The 23,913-nt window shown below is 58.4% G+C and overlaps 2 protein-coding genes across 5 annotated transcripts in view; both read right to left on the bottom strand.

Annotated features, from left to right (window-relative positions):
• Positions 1-410, bottom strand: part of HES6 (hes family bHLH transcription factor 6) — a 2,220-nt gene extending 1,810 nt beyond the window's left edge. Inside the window, exons 1-2 of the mRNA XM_040450493.1 lie at positions 230-410; positions 69-155 (exon numbers count right to left, since the gene is read on the bottom strand). Of these exons, the coding sequence (XP_040306427.1) occupies positions 69-155; positions 230-310 (168 nt within the window). The 5' untranslated portion in view covers positions 311-410. The remainder of the gene's footprint in view (positions 1-68; positions 156-229) is intronic.
• A 4,358-nt stretch (positions 411-4,768) lies between these two features.
• PER2 (period circadian regulator 2) overlaps positions 4,769-23,913 on the bottom strand; it is a 40,020-nt gene continuing 20,875 nt past the window's right edge. For all 4 annotated transcript variants that reach the window (XM_040450490.1, XM_040450491.1, XM_040450489.1 and 1 more), the window contains exons 10-23: positions 22,235-22,341; positions 21,538-21,691; positions 21,143-21,251; positions 20,243-20,368; positions 19,734-19,821; positions 18,044-18,203; positions 17,831-17,955; positions 16,840-17,004; positions 15,462-15,701; positions 12,759-13,570; positions 11,379-11,556; positions 10,284-10,476; positions 9,004-9,154; positions 4,769-6,957 (exon numbers count right to left, since the gene is read on the bottom strand). In XM_040450490.1, coding sequence (XP_040306424.1) covers positions 6,808-6,957; positions 9,004-9,154; positions 10,284-10,476; positions 11,379-11,556; positions 12,759-13,570; positions 15,462-15,701; positions 16,840-17,004; positions 17,831-17,955; positions 18,044-18,203; positions 19,734-19,821; positions 20,243-20,368; positions 21,143-21,251; positions 21,538-21,691; positions 22,235-22,341 — 2,758 coding nt within the window. In that variant the 3' untranslated portion in view covers positions 4,769-6,807. The remainder of the gene's footprint in view (positions 6,958-9,003; positions 9,155-10,283; positions 10,477-11,378; positions 11,557-12,758; positions 13,571-15,461; positions 15,702-16,839; positions 17,005-17,830; positions 17,956-18,043; positions 18,204-19,733; positions 19,822-20,242; positions 20,369-21,142; positions 21,252-21,537; positions 21,692-22,234; positions 22,342-23,913) is intronic.

Raw genomic sequence — 23,913 nt, 5'->3', positions numbered from 1 at the left:
CAGGGCCGCGCCCCCCGCTCTCCGCCCAGCAGCCCCCGGGCGCCCGCCGGCCCGCGCGCCCGTCTCACCTCGGCGCCCGCCAGCAGCAGCCGCAGCTCCTGAAGGCTCTCGTTGATCCGCGCGCGCCGCTTCTTCTCCACCAGGGGCTTCCGGGCCTGCGGGAAGCGGGCGACTGAGCCCAGGTCCCGGGCCTCCCGCCCGCCTGCCCGCCTGCGGCCCCGGCCCGCACCTTGCGGTCCCCCCGAGTCTCCCAGGCGTCCTCAAACTCTCGGCCCGCACGGTCCCGGCCGGGCGCCAGGGGCGGAGCCATGACCCGCACCGCCCAGAGCGCCGCAAGCGCGACGAGCGCCCGCGCCCTTCGCAGCGCGCCGCTGGGTCCGCCGCGGCCCTCGCTCCTTCGCGTCTTCCGCCGGCCGAGGCCCCGCCCCTTTTATAGCCCCTTATTTGCATTTCAATGCGCGGATTGGCCGCGCGGCCCTGGAGCCCCCGGCTTCTAGGCGCGCCGCGGCCAATGGGAGCGGCGCGCTTTGTCCGGCCCCGCCGCCGGGGTCCACAGGCAGCTGGTGGGGCGTGGCCGGCGGGCGGGGCCCCCAGCCGGGCCTCCGCGCAACGCCAGCGGCTTGGGGCACCCGAGGGGGCGGTGACCCGGTGCGCCGTGACGGGGGGTGCGTTCGTTTTCCTCCCTACCTGAGCAGGGCCCCCAGGTCTGCTGTGCGTGGGAGCAGGAGCTCATTCGTGCATTCACACTTGTCTTAGTTCGTGCAAGGTGCCTCCGGAGAGGAGCGCTCCTGCCCGAGTGTCGGGGTGCTAGATTGTGGAGGGCAGAACCACAGTCAAGGCCGCGGTCTCTGGACCTGGGAAGGTCTAAGGGTCCGGGTTGGGATAGCTGCGGAACCCCGGAGAGATAGAGACCCATGGGGTATTGGCGTTGGGAGCGGGCCCCAGGACTCCTTTGACTTTCTTGCGGAAGTGTGGGTCCCCACTCGACCCTCGACACAGCCCTCCGCCTTCGCGGGGATCCTAGTGGGGCGGGTCCGGCGACACCGCCCCTCCTCTTCGGGACGCTCCTTCTCTGGTCACCCTTCCCCCGCTCCTTCTCTGGTACCACGCCCCCACCAGCCGCCCCTTCTTTTCTAATCATCATCGCTGTCCCCCTGAGCTCTCCATGTCCCCCTAATCGCCTTCGCTCCCCTGTCCCCCTCTGATCTCCCTGTCCTCCTTCCCAGTTCCCCCTCCCCACCCCCATACACACACCCTGCCCTGGTTCCCCGCCGCGCCCACTCTTCCTAGCCCTCCCCGCTCCTCGCCCGTCCTTCCCTGGTCCCCACTCTCGTTCATTCGTCCCGGCTTCCCTCCCTGTGGCAGTCTCCTTCGTCCCCCGCCACCCCTCCCCCTCGGCTCCCTTTTCTCCCAGCCCTCCCCTCGCCCAGGCTCGCGTAGGTCGCCGTCTGGTCCCCGTAACTTGATGCCCATGACAGTTGGCAGCTGCAGCCGCTTCGGTGGAGAAAAGCGGGGGCCGAGCCAAGAGCGACAGGTGTTGGCCGCGCCTTTGTCTAGGCCCGCTTTGTCCGGCGGCGGAGGGCGGGTGAGCCTGTGTCCGCCAGACGACCGCCGCCCCCACCGCGGGCCGCCCATCTGCCAGACTGGCCTCCCCGCGGGTGGGGTGAATGGTCGGTGGGGCCCGCGCCCTGGGGCAGCACCCTGGGGATCCCGGCCTGTTCCCTGCTCCACCGGCCTAGGTAACCTTCACAGCACAGCAAAGCTGGAATGGCAAGATGGGTTCTGGCCACCAGGCCTTTGCACCCACCGAGCCTTCCACCTGGAATGCTTCAAACACCTTCAAATGTCTATTTCCTCACTGTTTAGGTCTCTGCTTCCTTATTCCTCTTGCTGGTGGGAGTGCACCTGCCCCACAGTAGTCCTGCCTTTACCCAGTCCTGAACCACTCACCAGGGTGTGGGATTGTCAGGGTCTGGTCTGCACCCCTCCAAGCTCTAACCATCCCTCGTCAAGGGTACCTAGGACCTCCTATCTACCTCCAGCAGAGTTGGGCCTCGGCAGAGCCGGGGTGGATAGGCAGGGTGAGGGGATGCCCCAAGCCTGGCTGGAAAGCAGGAGGGAAGGAAACATCCAAGGACTGTAGCGGGTGGTAGGACTAGGCCACAGATATCCCCCACCCCAGCCACCTGAAGGTGGATCTTGCAGCCCTCCCTGTGAGTATTTCACTTTGGGCTCCCCACCAGAAGGACCTTTACAGGCAGGCAAGTTTGATGAGAGGTTTGCAGTTTCCCAAAGTCACCTCACTGACCTCTACAAGTACCCGAGAGTTTCTTCTGTTGATTTTCACCTGTCCACACTCAGCCTCTTGTTTGCTTCTCTTTGGGCCGTCTTCGAAGACCTCACCAGCCCAGCATTGTTCAGCCAGGTAGAAACCCACTCCTCTATTTCAATCCTCCCTTGTTGTTCTCGGTCTCCTCCACATGCCAGAAAGCTCAGCTCTCTTCCTTCCTTCCCCCTCATCTGGCTGCTCAGAACCCCAACTGCCCTTCTCTCCCTACACCTAGTGGTGGGGCTCACAGGGGAGGGGAGGGGCTTCAGTGTGGAACCCAAGAGAGCACACAACTGGCCTGTGACTTTACTGTTCTTAATCACTTAGACATCACTCCAGGGAAGGAGACCCCCAAGTAACTACAATTATGTTTCCACCCCTACTTTGAGAATCTGAGATATTAAAAAATAAACTCAGTGCTATTTCTTGTGGTCTGATGAATATGCCTCCCCTTATCCGTTGTATTGTTTGAATAAGACCAAACAGGTATTTTAGAATGCTCTCCATGAGAGGCAGTCCATGTTGGAACAGGATGGTCAGCGCTCTGGGGGAGGCCTTTGGGAAAAGATCAATAGAACACTTGATTAGATGGAGTATGGGTTTGGGGGGGAAGGCATGATAAAGGCGGATAGTGCAAGCAAAAAATGAGAAGCAACTAGTAATTCCAGGAAAAACAAAAAGCTCCTCCCAAAGAGAACTGTGATCTCAACATACTGACTGACTCAGAAGCTAACAATTCTTCCACAGTCACAACAATATAACACTGTTCATGGGGGTTCAACATTTAGGATCAATCTGTAGAGAAGGCAAGAAAGTCTTATTATGGTTACAGGACATTAAATAAAGTTGACTTTATAAAAACAAAGGATAGGTGACTATTGTCATGAGAAGGGAGGAGGCTGAAGGGAGGGCGAAGGTCCTCCAAAAGCTTGTCTTACAAAGGAAGGTGGGGTTTGAGGAACACTGTCTAGAGTTGAAGGAAGGAGAAATTAGGTGCTAGGATATGCCTCAGTGTGACCAAATACCCTGAGGTACAAGGACAGAGCAGGGTATAGGAGTCAACAAGATCCTTGGTTGGACCAGAAGTTGCCCAAGGCCCCATCTTTGAAGTTAGCCTCAATTTCCCTTAGTTGGTTGGCTGGCTTGGCCTTTTCCTCCAAGAAGCCTGGTTGTTCCATCTCTGGGCCACCAGGCCCTCTCTCTCTCTCCTTTGCACAGCCTCCTCTAGTGGACCCATTTCCTGCCATTTGTCCCTTGGACTGATCCTACCTTCAAAGGTTGCTTGAGCACAGACTTCCTGAGCATTTGGGCCCTTTGATCCCCCCAGATCCAGGAACAGAGGCCAGCAGAGGCTGGGCAGGGCTGTAGTGGCCACAGGGGGACCAGTTAGCGGCAGGGGGGGCAGGCCATAAATCCCCAGGGAACAAAGGCAGCAGCCAGCCTATGGACATTCAGGCCCCTTGTGGGCAATCAGCCCAGAAAGCTTGGAGAAGCCCCTTTTGGTCTGGAAATAAAGGCGGGGTGGGGGGGGGGTGCCTTTGGGGTTATATGGTAAATAAAAATGCAATTAAGAGTCCCCAAAGCAGTCAGTTTGGTGAAACAGCCCTCTCTGGCCATTTAAGGCCAGTTTGCAGAGGCCTCTGTGCTTACTGGGAGGGCTTTGCCTTTGTTCCCTCACCCCCACGCCATCCCTCCTGTCACCATGAAGCCAGAAGGCAGGGACTCAAGCCTCCCCCTCCTGCTCAGAGAGCTTCTGGGAAGCTGGGCACTGGGTCCAGGATCCATTCATGTCTCTGCTCCATTCCTCATGATCCTGGTGTGAAAAGTGGGAGGAAGTGGGGAACAGGACCCCACTGCTTTGCCCGGGCCCCACACGGCTCCATCACTGTGGAAAGAAGGACAGGGCGTGTGGAGTGAGGGGACTGGGTGGCTCTGCCCCATCACCTTCGACAGAGACAGGAAGCCTCTCTGGCTGGCGTCCTTCAGACCTCTGCCCGTGGCCCTGTGGCCAGCGCACGGCCAGCTCCTCTAGAAGGGACAGACACCCAGGGCAGGGCACAAGGGAAACAGAGGAGGTGCCTGGGGTCACCTTGGAGTGGAGAAGAGCTCGGGGCTGAGCCAAGCAGCCTCACCCCTGCATCTGCAAGTGAAAAGCCCATGGGAGCGCTGGATTACATGATTAGATCTACATTTTATGAAGTTCACATCCTAAGACTTCACTGGGCAGTGCGACAGCATGTGGTGAGGATGCACGTAAGAGAGACGCACGTGCACGCACACGGGAAGGGACCAGCTGTGCAACGGAAGGGGTGAGGGAGGCCTCTGTGACAGAAGTTGTCCCGAATACGGCATTTCTGGAGTTCTCTGTTGAGACACACCTTTTGGAAATCTTTGATCTCCATTGTGATTGCTCTGTGCTACATTCAAAATACACCCAAGGAACAATAAAAAATATACTTGCTTTATTTACCAATTTTCTAAAAAGCAAAACAGTCGTAAAAAGACACGAGCAGTAAACAAACATATTGCACTGGGTGAAGCAAGTTTGGTGGGTGTATGGACAAACCACTTGTCCGGCAAGGCTTACCAAGTCATGAGACAGACACGGAGAGCGTATTTACATGTCTGTTTAGGAACAGATTAAAAAGGCGGCTCAGTTTAAAATCGAGAGAAAGTTTTATAACCCCTGTGTAAGCACGCACACTAAAGGAAACACATCTCGATGCGCGGCATTGTGTAAACAATTTCACAAAATGCTCCTATTGTCAACTTTCCAGCACGTGTGGAGGCTACGCGGTTAATAACAATCAATGGGCGCGAATCATACGGTAACAATGCTGAGGGTAAACATTCATAGCAGTGGAGAACGTCTGGACGGCTGTATGTTAACGTAACATACATGTAGCCTTGACCAGCGTCTAATCCCTTGATGATTGGACTTCAGAGGCGGGAGGCGGGTTTGATAGCCTCTGTTTTCCACACAAACGCACAGGCTACTACCTCATTCTGGGCATGAGAAGGTGATGTTACTTTATAAATTAAAAAAAAAAACAAACCCACAGTATTCTTGCATTTGAGTTTATGGAAAACGGGATTAATATCCAATCATAAGACTGAAAACCAAGCAGGTTACAGGGAGGCTGACTCCAGGAGCCCCTTCTCCATCAGAGAACAAGGGGAAGCCTGCTTTCTTTTCTGTCTTTACAAACTCAGTCCAATTTTAAGTTCATTGTTTCACCTGTGGTAACTTTCCGTTCACTCCAGGGGCCTATACGACTTTTCCCCCCAAATCTTGGGGGTGCATGGTGCAACATGAGGTTTGGTGAGATAGAGAGGCCTCACTCTTCCCCGGGTGTCCTGCTGCCCTGAAAGTGCTGGTGACACCGGGGGACCTCACTGCAGAGACCGGAAGCTGCCCCGAGTGAGGTCAGGCTCATGAAAAGACTGAGGGCCAGCATCCCAGCCCAGGGCGCGGTGGGAGAGGTGAGCTTGTGGCACCCTGGAAAACGCAGACGCGGTCACCAGATCACGATGTCAGTGGCTACTCTTTGCCAGAGCTCCGGTCTGGGAGGTTCCCAACAAAGGACCAACCAACACGAATGGTCCTCTGGGTGGCGATCAAAGCCTGGTCTGCAAAGGGAAGTCACCACGGAGGTAATCAACCACATATTTTATCTACCTCTTGGTCACGGTCTGAAAAGGATACAAGAACGCTGTAGAAATACACAGGAGATTCTGAGCGTGTGCTAGTCTGGTGGAGCCGGCCACACAAGCCACTGGGCCTCTTTGGTCCCGAGCGAGCATCTCCACGCCGTTCACCCCAAACACAAGCTACGTCAGACTGAAATGTTTGCCGCTATGGGACCTGAAGCCGAAGCTGCTGGTTTGCCAGAGTAGGTTTCAAGCCGTTTAATGCGAAACACTTTGAAAGAAAATCAGGAGAGGCTGTGATCCCCATTTGGCATGTTTTTAAGAACACCTGGTTTGACTAAATGATAATTTAGAAAAAAAGCAGCCCCCAGAGGCCAGAATTTGATCTGACCCGCACCAAGCTGGGGAGGCTCCCCGCTGTCTGTCGCAGCCTGCATGATGCCTCCCGACACCCACAGGGACCGGCGAGAAGCCTCCTCGAGTCCACAGACTTCCGGGAGCCCTGGGACAACCTCCCTGACACGTGCAAGGAGCGGGTTCAGGCTTTCTCAAGTTAAAGAATACTGAAAATCTGTCCGCCGGCCCCCCAACCTCCGTAGGTGTGTTTTAAATATAAAAATGTATTTTCCTCCCAGACCCTTCCCACCCTCCGGTTTTAAATCACCCCTTCAGAAAACCGTGTGTTTTTTCCCCCTAAAACAAAAAAAGCGACATAAGCATATCTGTCCACTTCATGACAAACAGGTGAGAAAACCTCTCCTCTCTTCCGAACACCTTCTAGCGCAGATCACGGCTGTCCGGGGCTGGGGGGCGGGGCCAGGACAGACTTAGGTCTGTTCTTCCCTTCTGTGACTCAAGGGGGCTCCACTTCCCTCCTCCTTGGTGTCTGGGTCTCCGCTGAGACCCAGAGTAGGAACATCCTCCTCATATGGCACGCAGATGTTGTCTTCTTCCTTGTTCTCACAGTAAACACACTCCTTAAAAGGAAAAATGTCAAATCAGTAACAAAAACGACATCCTCGTTACCACGGTGTAGTTCAATCTGAGGAGGTGCCGGTGACCAGGGGTTGGCCGGGCGGCTGCTAGAGGAGGGGTGGGACGTGGGGCGCCTCTGAGGGGCTGCTGGGACCCTGCCTGCTCTTCAGGGAGGCCACAGCTGCCCCCCTGGGGCCGCGCTGCCCCCTCCCCCAAGGCCAGAGGAGAGTCCAGCCCTTATCTGAGCAGTGAGGCAAAGCCAGGAGACTCAGGCTTGGTCGCAGCTCCTCCTCTTCCTGCCTGTGGGGCCGGAGTCGATCGAGGCCCAGTATAACTGCCTTCGCCAACCTCAGTTTCCTAATCTGGGAAATGGGGCATCAGCGATGTGCGGTCTCATTCCCCGACTATCTGCTGCTGCGTACCTGCTACGCATCAGACATGTCCTGAGCACTGGGACTCACCAGTGAACAAAGATGAAAACCCCCGCCTGGTGGAGGGGACATCCTCATAGGGGAAGAGGGACAATAAACAGAGTGAGGCGAGTACCCTAGAGTGTTCAAAACGAAAGCCTAGCTGGACGCGGAACAAGGCACGTGGAGGGGGTCCTATTATATGCTGGACCTTTAGAAAAGGCCAGAGAAGGTGACTGATGGAGGGCTGTTCTTTGAGACCCTTCCCTCAGAGGGTGGAGCCTCATTCCCCTTCCCCGAAGTGTGGGCTGGACTTGGTAACTCGCCTCCAGCAAAGAGGAGGTGATGGTGTGATGGAGGGCATCGTGGGGCCCAAGAGGCCTGTGGCTTCCTCCTGTCCTCTCTGGGGATCCGGTGCCAGGCCACAAGTACAGCCAGGCAACCCTGTGGGGAGAGGCCTGTGTGGCAAGGAACTGAGGCCTCCTGCCCACAGCCAGCACCAGCTTGACAGGCATGGGAGGGAGCCTCCTGGGAAGGGGGTCTTCCGGCCTTCAGATGACCACAGACGCCCCAGCCAACATCTTGCCTTTATCTTCAGGAGAGACGGAGCCAGAGCTTCCCCGCCAGCTGCTTTTGAACTCCCAGCCCAAAGAAACAGTGGGAGATCATTAGTGTTTACTGTTTTAGGACACTAAGGTTTGGGGTCATCTGACACAGAGCAGTAGGCAACCGATACTGTGGCGTGTGAAAGGAACACGTGAGGGAAGCCAGAAGCAGCCACGTGTCTATCCAAGAGGAGGGGGTTCCAGGCAGAGGGAAGGGCAGGTGCAAAGGCCCGGTGGCAGGAGCCTGCCTGCTGCGTTCAGGGGCAGGCGAGAGGCCCATGTGGTGCAGAGAGTGAGGGAGGAGAAACCAAGAGATGTCAGATTTTTATGGCTCTGCAGCACTGGGACTGAGACGGGGCGCCGTTGACAGGGATGTGACTGTCGGGGACCGGGGGAACGACATGAGGCAGGGAGGCTACTAGGAAGATCCAGCTGAAGAAGTATCGTGCTTGGACCAGGGGGTGACGCTGGAGGTGATGGGGAGTGGCCGGTTCCCATCCTGAAGGTGGAGGACAGGGCTGGCCACGGGTTCAGCTACAGAAGGACACCGAGCCCCCGAAATGAGTGGCTGCGGGGGACCCGGGGCTCAGGAGGGAGCGGGGAGCAGGGATGGGCACGCAGGTATGTCTCCGGGAGCCGCGGGAGGGGGCGTGTGGCCTTGTGGGAGCGCTGTTCCTATGGCCACTTAATGGTCCACAGGGACAGCGAGGGTTTATGGTAGGAGCAGAGCTTCCTGTTTCCTGTTTTGTTTCGTTTTTAATGGAAAACAGAATTGAAAGGACGAAAAAACATTCCAATTTCAGCGCTGGATCTTGAGACTGAACCTTCAGAAGGCCTTTTCGGGAGCAATGTGGCAGAGCCGTTACAAGAAAGTTCCTCAGACTAACGGTATCGCGGTGTCTTTCGTTGTCGTTAATGAACGCTCTCAAATTCTAGGAGTTTTAAGTTTACAGAACGCTAGCAAAGACAGTACGGAGCGGCCCCCTCGCAGTGCCCTTTAACGCGACGTCAGAAACTACGCGCTGTGACTTACGGTGACGTCCACGGCGGGGGGCAGGCGGCCCTCCCGCAGCCAGGGGTGTGCGTCCTGCAGCTCCCGCGTCTGGCCCTCCGTGAACTTGGGCTGGGACTTCAGCAGCGGCTGCATCTTTTCCCTATCCTCCTTCAAGACGGTCTCCAAATTCCTTCAGAGAACATTCAGTTAGGCAGTTCAGAATGTCTTAATAAGGGATTTTCGTGGTTTTCTCTTTTACACACTCATTTTCTGTCGACTCTTTCCATATTAGTATAATTTCAGGTGATTTTGTTTCATGCAAATTTCCTTTTTGTTTAAGATAAGTTACCCTGTTTAAGATAACTTAATCTCCCTAGTAAATAATCCATAGTTTTCCTACTAAAATGATAACCTGAGTAACAATTTTGATTTTATTATTGTTATTATTATTATGATTTTTGAGAGAAAAAGAGAGCATGAGTAGGGGAGAGGGGCAGAGGGCGGGAGAGAGAATGGTAAGCAGGTTCCACGCCAAGCGTGGAGCCCCATGTGGGGCTCGAACCCATGAGCCGTGAGATCATGACCTGGGCCAGAATCAAGAGTCAGATGCATAACTGACTGAGCCACCCAGGCTCCCTGGTTTTATTTTGAATTAGACACGGGAGCTGGTTACCTGCACAAGCTGATCAGCTGGAGACTCTTGCCATTAAGGAGGTTGGCGGAATAACTCCTCTGCCTCCTGCAAGCCCTGACACTGCCCCGGCGATAGAGCCCCAGTGACCCCCCTACAGAGGCCGGGCTGTTCTGAGCCTCAGCCTTAATCCTGCTTTCCCCAGCTTCCCCCACCCTGGGGCTCCACGGGGGCAGGGACCATGACGGTTCACTAGAACAGCCTGACAAGCAGTCACTGCGGTGGCCCAGTTCCAGTCACCGCAGAGCAGCCGGTGGCCGAGGGCTGCTCACCTACCTCGACCTTGGCTTCGGCATCTCTAAGACAGACACACCCCATCCACCCCACAGGGTTGCTGGGCGACAGAGAAGGGAGACAGACGTTGGCACAAATGCTTCGTGAGCATTGAGTGCGACGCCCAGGAGAGTGGCCGGGAGCCCATCTTCCTCACAGCCCATGGGAGGTCACTCTGCAGGGCTCCGGGGCACACTGTCCACACAGATGGCTCTCTGTGGGACCACAGAGTCACCCGGAGTGACCCTGCTTCTCTGTCTGCTGCACTCAACTCAATCTGAGATGAGGCTTCAGAGGGAAGTCCCCCCGACTGGGTGGGGGATCCCACGTCCCTAGGAGAAGGTCGAGTGGTTACCGGGAAGGCATCTGGTACGTCATCATGATGCGGTCATCTGCGTTGGCCATCAGCAGCCAGACAGGGTCCTGGAGGACGTACTTGATGAAGTGCTTGCTTTCTTCCACGTCCGCCTTCACTTCTGCTTTGTGATTATTCTCCGAAGACTCCACGCTCCCGAAATACTTGCTGGTGTGGCTCGTGTCACTACTGCCTTTAAAAACACAAAACGTGGCAAGTCAAAGCTCTTGACACAACGCTAAACCTCGTGTGACGTGCGTGTACAGGGCAACGGCAATTTTGGGGAGCTGAAGAGTTTTACTTGGCGGTGAGTGCCCAGGTTGGTGGATGTTCCTCCCCCCGTTTTCAGTCCTCAAATTATTTGGGGAATACCAGCTGGCACCATGGAGGGGATTCTTTCCCTCCAGGGCCAGCCCCGAGAAGTCCAGATGGGGCTAGGTCTTAGAAAGTGTGGTCTTCTTTCCAAGAGCTCCCTGCTCCTTGACGAGGCTAGGCCACAGAGAAGCTGGGTCGGGGATCGCTCTCCAGTGAGCCTCCCGTGGGGAGTGAGGCCAGAGAGCAAGGGGAAGGGAAACCCCATGGGGGGGAAGGGGGGGGGTCTCAGTTTGTGGAGTGAGCTCTGCCCCTTACGGAGTTCCACAGCACACCCGGCTCATCCTCGCCGCTCAGGCGTGCAGCCCACACCCCAGCTTCACATGAGGGGTGCTCCCTTGGCAAGGCGAACACCACCAGCCCTCCTAGCAGCCCAGAGAGCCGGAGGGACGGTCCTAAAGAGCCAGCAGGGGTGAGGCCTGCAATGCCAGGAGAGTGTAAAGCAAACAGATGCAGGGCGTGCCCACGGGCAGAGCTGGGGCAGGAGCAAGGGGCACGTGCCTGCGGGTGTGAACTGCTCTGGGCTCTGGGCAGCCGCTCGGAGGGCCAGCTGAATGCCTGTCGGGACCTGGTCCGCACCCGCTACCGTGGCCTGAGGTCGGGAAAAAGCTGAGGACGCCCTCAGGTACATCAAGAGACCATCTTCCAAAAAAGCCCTGAATTGAGGCAACTAAAACACGTCCACTCCCGCGGGACTCGGGTGCTCCCAGCTCACCAACGTACCTGCTCCGCTTCCAGACGTATCGCAGCCCAGCGAACTGGAGCCCAGGGAATCGGAGGCCCCGCTCCCGGACAGGGCCGACCCGGTGGCCGAGCACAGGTCTTCGTGCAGCAAGAGGTCAAGCAGGCCGCTGGACGTGGAGAGGGCATCGCTGTTTGGCGCGCCTGTGGGCTCCTCGCGCTTCAGGAACAGGGAGAAGATGGCGCGGTCAGGATGGACTGGGTGGGGCTGGGGAGCTGCAGGGCACTGTGTGCACAGGCCAACCAGGGACACCAGGGACACGGCAGAGCGGGGTCCCCAGATCGCTGGCCCTTCCTTCACATGCCAACGAAGAAGGCCCAGTGAATGCGTCCCGCGGTTACTGGGACTACAGCAGCATGCTCGCCAGTGGTCTATGAATGCCGTCTAATCAACCTTAGTTTGGGGACAGTCACACCAAAGACAGCAGTTCCAGGATCCTTGAGGGAAAAGCTCCCGCTTGGCCTTCCACCAGTGCAGACTGGGGAGCAGGGAACTGCCTCAGCAGCACCGGGGGTGCTGCTCCTCGCCGTGGGTGGGGCTCTGGCCTGGGGGGCGGGGCCTTGGGACCGAGGGAGAGGCGTGGCCTGGCAGCAGCCGGACCCTTCCGTCCTCAGAACCAGAACGGGAGGCCAGGACCCCAGAAACAGGAATTGGGAGGGCAGGGACGCACTGGGGAAGTTAGTCTCTGTTCATGAGGTTGTGCGTCCTCCTCTGGGGGCCCCGTGCAGCTCCCCCTCGGGGCTCCCGTGGACTGCACGGCCTCGCTAACACTGCCCCACGCCTAAGCTCATTCAGAACACCGAAGCGGTTCTTTGGAGACACAACTGCAATTTCATTAATCGAGTAAGAACGGCACACTGGCGTCCCTTAGGACTTGGGAGGAAGGGAACCGACCGCCTGGTTCCAGAGCTCTGCCCTCCGCCTCTACGTGCACTCAGGGTGCCTCCGCTGCCAGCTTCCCCGCCCCTGCCCCCCCGACAAGCCTTCGTTCTGGCCGTTAGGCTGACTGTGCTTTATCATCGGACTTTGGTTTAGAATCTCCAGGCGGCTCCTGGCCAGGCCTGAAGTCACATGCTGCTATTTGGACGCTGCCTGTGCCGTCCGTCCATCAATCCAGCCTCCTTCGTTCGGATCCCCAAACAATGAAGAGCTCCCAGTGCTCTACTCTGATAGGGTCGCTTAACTGGAAGATGTTAATTTCTAGCATGAGTACTTCTGTCAAAACAAAGAGCTTGGCAGAAGCCACAGTGTCTGACCACCCCCATCTGGGAGGACACGGGCTTGCCCCACCCCTGCCGTGCTGCGTGTGGCGCCGGCCTTAGAGAAGGAACATTGGGTGGGGGTGGGGGGGGGGTCCTTACAATCGGCGAAGGCTTTGGCTGCCGGTCCAAGGCCGTGCCAGGTTTGCAGTCTGGCCCTGCCGCCGTGGTCTCCGAGGACCCTGCCGTTCTTGCGGCCATGGCGCTGCCCTCGGGGGCCTCCTCCAGCTGTAGCAGGTTGAGCTGCAGAGGTGAGCTGCCCCGGGATTCGAAGAGCGGAGGGGAGGCTCTGCCCGTGGGCCCAGAAGCGGACGGCAGGGAGGCTGGGGTGGCTGCACGAGATGCCGGTGGCCCACACTCTGCCCGAGGACACGTGCACGGCTGTTTGGGGGGTGAGGTCCGACCAGGGAGCTCAGGTTGCGAGGCAGGGATCATCTCGGGCAGGAAGTTAGGCTGGCCTGGGAAGAAGGCCTGGGGCAGGCTGGGGGTCACCGTAGGGAAGGAATAGTTGGGTAACACCAGCGCCATGACGGGGGCCAAGGGGACAGCGAACGGCGGGTGCTGAGCGTCCATGGGCACGGTGGGCACCGCGAAGCCGGCATGGGGAGCCATGGGTGTGGCCGCCACCGGCCCCGGCGTGGGCATGAGTCCTGGGGCTGGAAACACTGGCAGGGAGTAAGCTGGCATGGAGTCAGGGAAGGGTGTCGAGGGGCAACTGGACTGGGACGTGTCCGACGGCGACCAGGCCGTGGCGTTCAGGCCCAGCAGTGGGGGCCGGTGGGGCGCCAGCCCCCTAGACCCGGTGCTCTCGGAGGAATCTCGAGGCTTGGCCCGTTTGGACTTCAGTTTTCTGTTCTTCCCGGTTTTTTTCCAAGATGAGTCTATTCCAGAGGCATTTCTTAGTCCAGGGGTGGCTAAAATAATGGAAAAAAAAAAAACAAACCCACCAGAGTTAAGATGTAAGTGTTTATGTGACTCCTCTGTGTTGGTTTCTGGAGACTTGTAGAAGTTTCGAAATGTGAGGGCACCTCCTAGTTCAGCAGTCTGGGGTTTCCAAATGTCAGCCTGGAGCCCACTGGGGCCTCCGTAAAGGTGTCCCCTGACCCTTGGTGAAGTGAAATAATCAGGGCAAAATACTCATGAAACCAGAGTCAACCAATTTAAGACTGCCCTTAACTACAAGATCACATGCCTGTTTCCTTCTATTAAAAAGTCCCTTCTTTTGCAAAATCATAGTGATGAAAAGTAGCATTTAGAAGGTTTTATTTGGGCCAAGAGAAGTAAAAAGGCTGATGAATCTATGCTGTTCCCGGACACTGGTCTGTGAAACCTGAAGGACAGACCCACTGATCTCATCAAACCTTATTGTTGAATTTTACAAGTGTTCTCACTACTGTTCCTTAAAACAAGAGATTTCCTGCCTCACCTGTCAAATAAAGCCCGGACTGCACCTGAGTGGAGGTCTATCAGGCGACCAGTGCTGCAGAGATGATGCCTTCTTTAGAAAGCGGGAGGTCTGCGCTGGTAACCGGAGGACCCTGGGCACATCCCCACCCCAGCCCGGGCCCCGACTGGTGCGCTAGCAGGACCTTGGGTCGGAGTGTCATGCCACGCCTGGGATGGGTCCCAGGAACCTCAGCGTCCCCTTTCGTGTCACCTAGGGTAATCTGGGACTTTTGCAGCGGGTATGCGGGGACACCTGTGCCAGGGTGTGGTCCACACCTTTGCTCCATGCTGAAGACAAACCAGCCAGTCTAAGGCAAAGTGGTAAGTGGGCAGGGGTTTGGGGATTCAGACTCTGTTTGGTGTTCTTCCTATAGGAAATCTGTCCCCTGGTGGGACTAGTGGCTGAAGCACTGGGCTCCTGGGATAACACATCAGGGTCTAGACAGGGCTGCCGTGGACAGCTGTATAGTCTGTGCACTGCAAAAACTGGGCCAAGCGGGCAAGAGGGAGCTGGAACTCCGCACCAAGCCAGGCCCTCAGGGTGGGTCTGCCCACAGTGGGAGGTGACACCTTCTTCTCATTTCCACAGAGATTCTCTATGGCCTGGCAGTCACCCTGAGTCTGGGGAAGAAGGAGAAAAGGAACAGAGTAGAAGAGACACGATTCTAGACAGCATCAGCTTCTTTTACTTCTTATACATTCACCCTGGTGTGTCTGCCTAGAGATGGTGGGAGCTGGGAGCTTGTGGTGCATGTCTCCTGGGCCCACTGGCTCTGATCCCTGTGCCTGGCCTGGGGGACCCAGGGAAAGCGTGGTGTCTCTGATCAGTCCAGCCCTGTCTATCTGACTTCCCCCCCCCATGCCTTTCAACCAGCCGCTGGCTCTCAACCCAAAAGGCAGCTTTCTGCACAACCAGGGGCTGTCCTCCGGCCCTGAGGCCAGACCAGCCAGGAGGGCACGTCTCCCGAGGAGAATGGATGTCAGCCGGGGCTCCTCCCCGCTCACGAGCCTGACACCAAATGCCCCGTCAGTACTGCGGACAGGTGGGGTCCCCTGCCCCTCACAGCCACCCAGTGAGAACGTCTGATGTGGCATCGCTGCAACGGCCCCATCCCACATTCCACGGGGGCCAGCCTGGCGCTATCGCTGCTCTCGATGGCACTGTGCCCTTGGGAACCCGAGAGGACACCTGTTTCTACCGCAAGAGACTGCATCGCCTCCAAGTTCCAACACGTATCTCACAAACGCGGGGGTCCCAAACTGGGGACATTTCACACTTTGAAAGAAGCATTGGACCCCAATCCACCAAGAATATGAAGCTTTTAGATATCCACCTCTAGGTCAGGTATCGCCACTTACTTCTTTCGCTCAGCTGCCCCTTGGATTTTTCTTGTAAGTAATAATGGCAGCGAGACTGGAAGACGTGGAGTTTCCGCATCTCCTTGAACTTGAGCAGGAAGCTCTGCTCCTCCTTCTGGGTGTGGGCGGCCAGCACTTCCTTGGTGAGGCCCAGCGTCCGGAGGGGGTCCTTCTCCACGCCCAGGCCGCAGGGCCGGCCATCCAGGGACTCGGGCCCGCTCGCAGCATCTTCCACCAGCTCTGTAACACGAGACGGCACCTCTGGTGTGCAAGGGCCCCGGGGGCTAAAACAATGGATAACCCACCCCGCATCTCTGAAGAAGAGAAATCCTTCGTGAAGCTGAGATCCACGGTGAGCTCACTTAGCGCCCTGAGAAGGCTAACAACGAAAGACGCGAGTCCATGACGGAAGTCTCATTGCCTGGGGTGGCTCCAGGAGCAGACTTCTAAGCAAAGTGAAACGTGGGGGATCTCGGGACTCAGCTCAACGTCGGAGACGCTCCTAGTCCCTAGCATTTAGAGCACCACAGACAGAGCTAGCGCATGACCCCTATCCTGGTTCAGGCGTGACAGCCGTGACGGGACAGGGGCAGGTGGAACCCACTGACCGTCCGGAAAGAGGGGTTTGGACACCGACTCTCTTACCTGCACTGTTTCCTGTCTCTCTCTTCCCAGAAAAGAACAATTTTGCGTTTCATTTCACTCATGGGTGTTCTGAAGAAGAAGCTAACTCAGTGCTGTACAACTTGTGCTGGCTCCTGTCCTCAAACAGGGGAGGGGGTGGGAACCCGAGGATCCCTACTCAGTCCCCCTGCCTCCCCCCTGACCCCCACAGGCCCAGGCTGAGAACCACCTCAGCGTCTTCCCTGTTCATGCCTGAACAGACACCTGCTACCAGGTGGTGCCAGAGAGCAACGGGGACTCGGACAGGTGCGGTACGCGCCCCCCCCCCCCTAACCCCCCACCTGTTTTTCATGCTCCAGGATTTCCTGTATCTCCCTTCCTGGGCAGTGCTAGGGTTCTTTTGCACGTGGACAAACTTAAAGAAAATTTTAGGAGGGCAGCCAAAAATTCAAATTTTTAGGGGCGCCTGTGTGGCTCAGCCAAATGTCTGGCTCTTGATTTCGGCTCGGGTCATGATCCCAGGGTCTTAAGATTGAGCCCGTGGTCAGGTTCCATCCTCGCTGAGCATGAAGCCTGCTTAGGATTCTGTCTCTCTCTCTCTCTCTCTCTCTCTCTGTCCCTCCCCTGCTCACACTCACTCTCTCTCAGAATAAACGTTAAAAAAAATAATTAAAAATTTTTTAATGAAAAAAACCCAATTTTTACCATTAAAGTCAGAGACCCCTCGGCATCGTCCGAGAACCAAGAAGCATACCTAGCTCCGGCTGTGGCTTCTTGTCGCCCACGTGGACGATGGTGCTGCTGTAGCTGCACTGGCTGCTGAGGGACGCCACGCTCTCCGCCTTGCCGGGCAGCGTCAGCGAGGTTAAGTGCGCGCTGACCTCCGCGTGGCTATTCACCTCGGAGGGTGAGGCCGTCTCTTTGTGAGGCAGAAAGGACACAGACACAAACGTGCAATAAAAGCAAACCGTTCAGATAAGAACCACCACTGTCTGTGTGACGCACCCACACCCACGGGCCCACCTGGTCCACACACACACACGGCAGGTGACGGTCTGTCGGCAGGTATTTATTCCCGGGGCGAGAAGAGGAAATTCTGAAGTGGGCAGAATCACACCTCTCCCGTCCCGAGTCCTCTAAAAGGGGGCGGGCGACCGGGCAGCCGCAGGTCCTCTGGGTCAGGGGCCTCTGCCCGGACCCCCTCCGCGGGCCCGAGAGAGAGGCCGCACAGGCAGCCAGGGGCCCGCCCTCTGCTGAGCGCTCTGCCCGCAGCCTGGGCACAGACAGTCCCTCACAGTGTGACGGCCCAGCTCGTGCTCCGTCAGCAACGGGACACCCGGTTTCTGGCTCTCGGAATGACCACCGGCAACACTCACAGGGTCTGAGGGGCCTGGGACTTAACCTGTCTTGTAGGGCTGCAGCAACGTTCAGAGGCCGGTGCTCTGCTGAGACACCATGTTGCCCAAGAACGACTGTGTGACGTGCCCCCGGTCCTCCAGCTCCAGCAGCCCCGACAGGACCCTCGTCTCGAAGTCCCCGATCACCTTTACGTCTAGCTTGTGAGACGGCTGCTAACTTTGGAGCTACTTTGGTTATTGAAGAAACAGCCTCCACCCACAGACTGTGTCCTTGAAGCCCTCAGACTTGCCCTGGGAGGGAGGGGAGCTCCAGGCCTTCCGGGACACCTGATCCCACAGCGGGCATCCAAGTTACCACACCCCCCGCAGCTCGAACGGTCAAGACACCTGTGCCATGCGGCCCAAGACCGGCCACCGCCTTCCGCTTATCGCCGGCCTTCTGCGTCGCCACGTTCGCGGGGAACTCACACTTCCTCTTGAGAGTAGCAGCCTCACTGCAGCTCTCCAGGTACCTGCACGGGGGGCCGGGAAGGGCTTCATGTGACACGGGAGCCCCCAGAGTGCACGAACGACAGAGGCGGGAGCCGAAAGTGGCCGCACCTGATGACGCCGTCCAGGCAGCTGATCTGCTGGTAGGAGCCAGCGGGCGGGCTCTTGCCACCCAGCTCCTCGGGAAAGCCGCCCGGGGGCAGGCTGGCGCCCGAGCTGTCCTCTTCCACGGGGACAGCTTTCATCTGAGCACAGGAACTACTCTGTGTCTCTGAAAGAAGGATCGGATAGCTCAGTTAATACCTGCTTCCCCCAAACAGTACTCTGTATGTTTACAAAGCCTCTTAATTCTACCTACAAATGAGGCTCGGGGCTCAGAATATGATTCACAGACACAGAAATCCAGGGACAGCCAGATATTCAGGCAGCTCTGTGGGGGCAAGTGTCACTGTGCCACCCACAGAGGGAACCTAGAGGGAGCTGTCACCAGGGCCAAGGCCTGCTTCTCTCTGGGGCTCGGTGGCCCTCGGCCCGGGCTATCCCCAGGGTCAGGGACTCAGCAGTGGGGAAGGCCAGTTCTTACTTAAACTCCTGAAGCTTCTAGGGCCAATTAGATTGCAGACGCTTTTTAGTTGCTCAATATTATTCTCTGTCTCTGGGAGGGTCAGTCCTTCCAAATATGACCCAGTGGTGATAACAGTCGTAATGGTCTCCAGTGTGGCTTGCTGTGGACGTTTCTTGCCCTCACCACGCGCACCAAATGCATTCCCCTAAGGGCCCTCACGGGCAGAGCCACGCCCCGCCCTCTGTTGTGTCCCCAACACCCAGCACAGACGGCAGCAAGCAGTCTGTCCGCTGGGGGCAAAGTGCACACCCACACGTCCCGAAGGCCAAAAATCCTGGCGAAGACCAGGTGTGGGCAGCCCAGGGAGGCTTCCTGGAGGAGGCGAGCCCTGAGTGCAAGGGAAGAGCAAGAGCCCACGACGGGGAGAGGACTGCGGTGCATGTGTGTGCGTGTGCGCGTACGTGCAGAGGAACAGCACGAGCCCAGGCACGAGGGCGCGGGGACACAACCTGGTGAGGTGGGCTCAGGCGGCGAGGGGGTGCGCGGGCAGCTCCCTGGGCCACTGGCTCCCCGTGAGAGGGAGGCCTTTGAGCAGAGCTGGCGCTGTCCACTTCAGACACCGCGTTCACGGGTGTGAGCGCTGTGGGCTGGCTGGGCAGCCCGAGGGGGGCGAGGGCACCTGCTCACGTCGTTGGAAGCGTCGACCCCACGGCCAGTACGCAGAGCCAGAACGGGGCGACGGGGCAGAAACGCACGCCTTGGCCGCATCTCAACAGGCCTGCGGGGAGCCAGGTGACCACACAACAGCCGGGGTCGGCGAGAATGAATGAGTGAAGGCCCACGCTGGCGGCACGTCACCGAGCGGGGCTGCCCAATGGGGAGGGGAGGGGAGGCAGCACGCTGGAAGGGTAAATCCCTGCCACCTGGAGTTAACATGAAACCAGGTTCCTCTTTCCGCCTCCCGCACTTAAAGTTTTGCCAGGAGAGGCACCTGGATGGCTCAGTTTAAGCGTGTGAATTCGGCTCAGGTCATGATCTCACAGCTCGTGGGTTCGAGCCCCACGTCGGGCTCTGTGCTGACAGCTCGGAGCCCGGAGCCCGCTTCGGATTCTGTGTCTCCCTCTCTCTCTGCACCCCTGCCCTCTGCTCACGCTCTGTCTCTCTCCCTCTCTCAAAAATAAAATAAACATTAAAACAAAAAAGGTTTTACCAAGGAAACAGAGAATAATGCTGTACCTGTAGCAGGTTTTTCCTTTTGTTCTCCAGAGTCACCAGGATAAGGACTTTTGCTTTTGACCCTGCCATTAGCATTTTTACAAATTTCCTTGAGGAAAAACACAAGAACGCGTCACTCCCTCGAGGGGACCCTCTGGCATTGCAGCCTGTCCCCCACGGTGAGGTCAGAGAAGAGCTGACAACTCCCGGCAATGCAGAAGTAGGTTCTGAACGAGAAATCAGAGCGTGGCCGAACTAGAGCAAACGAGCTTGATGGTCCCAAGAACACAAATCAAGGGACCCGGCAGGTTATGGTTTTGTCGCGTCTTCGCTTCTGCTTAATTCGCCTGCTTTAAGGGATTTTCACCCAGACTTCAGCCACAGCTCTTGGACGCTTCCCCCCTTAGAGACTGGAGAGTGAGTCCCGAGCGAGCAGGTTCAGAGGGCAGGTGGCTGGGGCTGTGCGGGCTCCAGGGCTGCCGCGGGTCAGTCTACCCGGAGAGGGAGGGACACGGTGGACGGGGACTTACGTTCCGCCTCCGACGGGAGTGCTTGTGGCCGTTGCTGTCGCTGGAGGACGTCTGGCTCATGAGGGGCTCGTGGGACCCGTTGCTACCCAGGCTCCCGTAGCCGCTGGAGCCGCTGTGGGGGACGGGCTGGGGAGACAGCAGACAGGAAGGGCTTAGATGTGGCTGGGGGGCGTGGCTGGCACTGCGGGTTCGGTGCCCCCCAACACGGCCGTCTCGCAGAGGCTGTGACCTGCCCTGGGGAGCAGGGCAAGGACAAGGTGGGGGCTGGGCTGCAACCCCGGGTCAGGCTGCGGGACGCATCCCCCGATCCCAGTCGCACACACTCCCTGAAAGAGGGGCCATTCGACCCTGTCCCTCAGCTCCCTCATGGGCCAGTCTGGTTTCTACCCAGGGGTTTTAGGAACAAGAAGGGGCGTGCTGTGGTGTCGCCGTGGTCTGAGGAGACGGACAGGCAGAAGCTGCCTGGCTGGGGGGACTGGTGGCCACGCTAAGTTTTCTCGAGTGCTGCATCTGTCCCCAGAACACGGAGAAGGCATTCTCTGGTCCCCCGGGGCCCAGCAGGTGACCCGCTCTCACCCAGTGCACCTGTGGGGGGCCACGCGTGGGCTCGCACCAGGGCCTGCGGGTGGACTCGGGGGCTGGGTGCCATCCTTCAGTGGCTCGCCCCGGGCTGCCGTTCAGGCACAGATGCCCCAACATGTACGGTTGGGGCTGCCCCCAACGGTGCAAACTGCAGGTGTGCCCAACTGTCCGGGGCCCAGACCAGGGGTACCGGGACGCAGGGAGGAGCCGGATGCGGGGAGACGAGCCTGAGAGGGAGGGAGGGGCACCCCGGGGTCTCCGAGCAGCCCTGGGCCACTTCCACCGGGGGACAGGAGGGCGCTCAGGCAACGCACCCACCTGTAGCAGCAGCCGGTGTATCTGCTCCGTGAGCTCCTGATCGCTGGGGTGGAGGCCCTTCTCCTCCACACACGACGGAGCCGAGAACACGTCTTCGTTCAAAGGGCCCCTGTGCCGCGCGAATCTGTCTGTTAGTTGGGCCCCATGCCGCACACCCCTGCCAAGCTTGCCTCCCCCCTGCAGACCCGTGGGCTGCCACCTGCCCACTCACGACCTCCTCCTTTCCACTCGCTGCCCTGCCTGCATGAGGTGTCCCCCTACCCACCCCCCCCCCCGCCCTCCCGGGGAGCACAGGCGTGTGGCGGGAGGTGACTTGGGTCCTGGTCACCCAGTCCCGCCCCACGCGGTGTGCCGGTGGGGGAGCCAGGGTCCCACCGTGCCCTGAGAGCACTCACACCCTGACTCTGTGTCTCCCGATGATGAAAGAGATTTTTCTGCTCCACGGGTTGATGAAGCTGGACCAGCTGGTGTCCAGGGTGACGTATTCGCCATTCCGGGCACGGAAGCGGATGGGAGAAGAGTCGAAGGGCTGTCCGCCGGACTGCACGACTGGGGGAGGGGAAGGGTGCGGGCGTGAGGACGAGAGGCTGGCGCTCTCGGGGAAGAGGGGTGGGAGAGGCGCTCCGTTCTGGAATCACCTCGAAACTCGAGAGACGCCAACCTCCCCAACGCTACCGCTGTCGGCGCCCTGCTCCGCTTTCAACTGTAACAACGGACCGTTGCCAAAAGCGCCACCACGCATTTCGGCACACGCGTCTCTAGCCTTGACCGGCCCCCAGGGGGACGCTGAGCGTCTGCGAGGCCTGGGCTCAGTGGGGACCCGTGTCATCCACTCCCCTGGCCTGGTCAGCACCTGTGTCGCCACAGCTGAACCCGCACCCCTCCCCCCACCCGCCAGGGAAGCCAACCGTAAAGGCAGGATGGCCACGGTGCAGGCTGTGGGCCACAGAGGCCCCACGAGAGATGAGTGCTCCTGACCCACGGGACTAGGGCTCAGGCACGGCCGGGGCATCCGTCACACACACTGGCGGCCGGCCTGACCCATCTAGGCTGGGTGCTGATGGCAGGATTTACTGTGAAAAGGGGACCTACTCTTTTTGTGGATGGTAAGCATCAAAGGCCGGTCGCTGGGGTGAAGTCGCACAAGTAAGGGGGTCTCAATCAGGTCCTGAGGTAGGTAGCCCAGGAGGGGGACCGCCCTGCAAAGCAAGCACACACACGGGGGTCCCTGTGCAGCCCCCCTTCCCCAGCCCCAGCCTCATGGCTGCGCTTCGGGACGCGGTCTGGAACACAGCCTCGAAGGGGGGGCCCTAAGGACCATCCTCCTCCTGGGAGGCAGGGAAGGGACAGACTCCAAATTCCCCAGAGAGCAAAGCTGGGGAACTGGGCTCACAGAGAACAGTCTTTCAGTTAATTGGCAAACAAAAGATGACAACATCCCCACAGGTCTGTGACGGGGAGCTAGGCCCTAGGAGGCCCAACGCATACAGGCCAAGTGCCCCAGCACGGGGCGGCATCTTCGCTCCCGAAAGAGTAAATCACGATAACGTTCTTGTTTTTGTCTCTTAAGGTCTTTTCTTTCTTCGTGTCATTTGTAAGTTTGGCCGGATGGGGCTGGGCATGGCTTCTGCTAAACAAGTTTTGCCTGGACGCCGGAGAACCCTGTTTGGCTCTTTTCCAGCTCAGGACGCTGTGCTTCGGTTACTTCGGCCGCCGTGTCTGGTCCTGAGAAGGTGCCACACAGGCGGGGGGCCTTCGCTCTGTGCCACCGGGCTTCCTCCTGCAGCTTTTAGGACGAGGTTTTGGGGTGACCGTCTCGGTGCCCGTTCTGCCCCCACGGCCAGCATTCTCTGGCCCACGTTCCCTCTTCTGAGCCACAGTTCAGCCTCCCCACCCTGGAGACCAGCCTTCTCGCATCGAACTGATGTTTCCTCAACCTCTTCCGAGCGGATGCCCTCATGTGGAAGGGCCTTCTCCAAGCCGTTAGAGCCACGCCTGCCTGTTCCCCTCGAATGGAGCCTTCTTGTGGGCCCCGTGTTAGGATTCGATCTTCTCCTCCTGGTCTGACACACACTCTCCAGGCTTCATGTTTTCATTTGATAGGATGTACAGAATGTTCCTGGTGCCCTTCCGGGTCGAGGTTTGGCCAGGGGAGAGGAGGAGGAGGAGGAAGGGGAAGAGGAGGAGGAAGAAGAGGGAGAGAGGGAGAAGAAAGAAGGGGAGGAGGAGAAGGGGGAGGAAGGAGGGAGAGGGTGGGGAGGAGCCCGTGCCACCGCCCAGGTGTCCTGTGCTCCGTGGGCTGAGCCGCCCGCAGGGCTCTGCTGAGGAAGGCCCTGTGCACCTGCTCACAACACCTGCACACGAGTGACACCTGTGCTGGTTTGCAGGCAGGTGTTCTCAGACTCCTGGAAGAATAAAAATTATCCTAGGGCTGCTTTGTGAACGCAGCTCCCACGGCCCCCACGCCGAGACCCTGTTGGATGGGGCTGGGTGGGGCCCAGGAACCTGCGCCTTGAAACCTTGTGTCTCTGGTGATTCTGCCACAGGGGGCGAGCAGAGCAGCCCTGAGCTGCCCAGAGCTGAAGGCTGATGGTTCCCTGGCTGCCCGAGAGCAACTCTTTCCCAGGAGGCTCTGCATCCAGGGCGGGTACCTGGTGTCTCCAGGTCAGGCGCAGGCAGTGGGGTGGGCTTGATCCTCGACAGCATCTGTGGAGGTCGCCTGGGCCGACTGAGAAAGCCGGAGTGCTTCTGGTGCTTCTAGGTCCACTTCC

Source organism: Herpailurus yagouaroundi, unplaced genomic scaffold (assembly GCF_014898765.1).
Source record: "Herpailurus yagouaroundi ecotype Mexico unplaced genomic scaffold, PumYag 202, whole genome shotgun sequence".
Lineage (NCBI taxonomy): Eukaryota > Metazoa > Chordata > Mammalia > Carnivora > Felidae > Herpailurus > Herpailurus yagouaroundi.
This window is presented reverse-complemented; position numbering and strand designations above follow the sequence as displayed.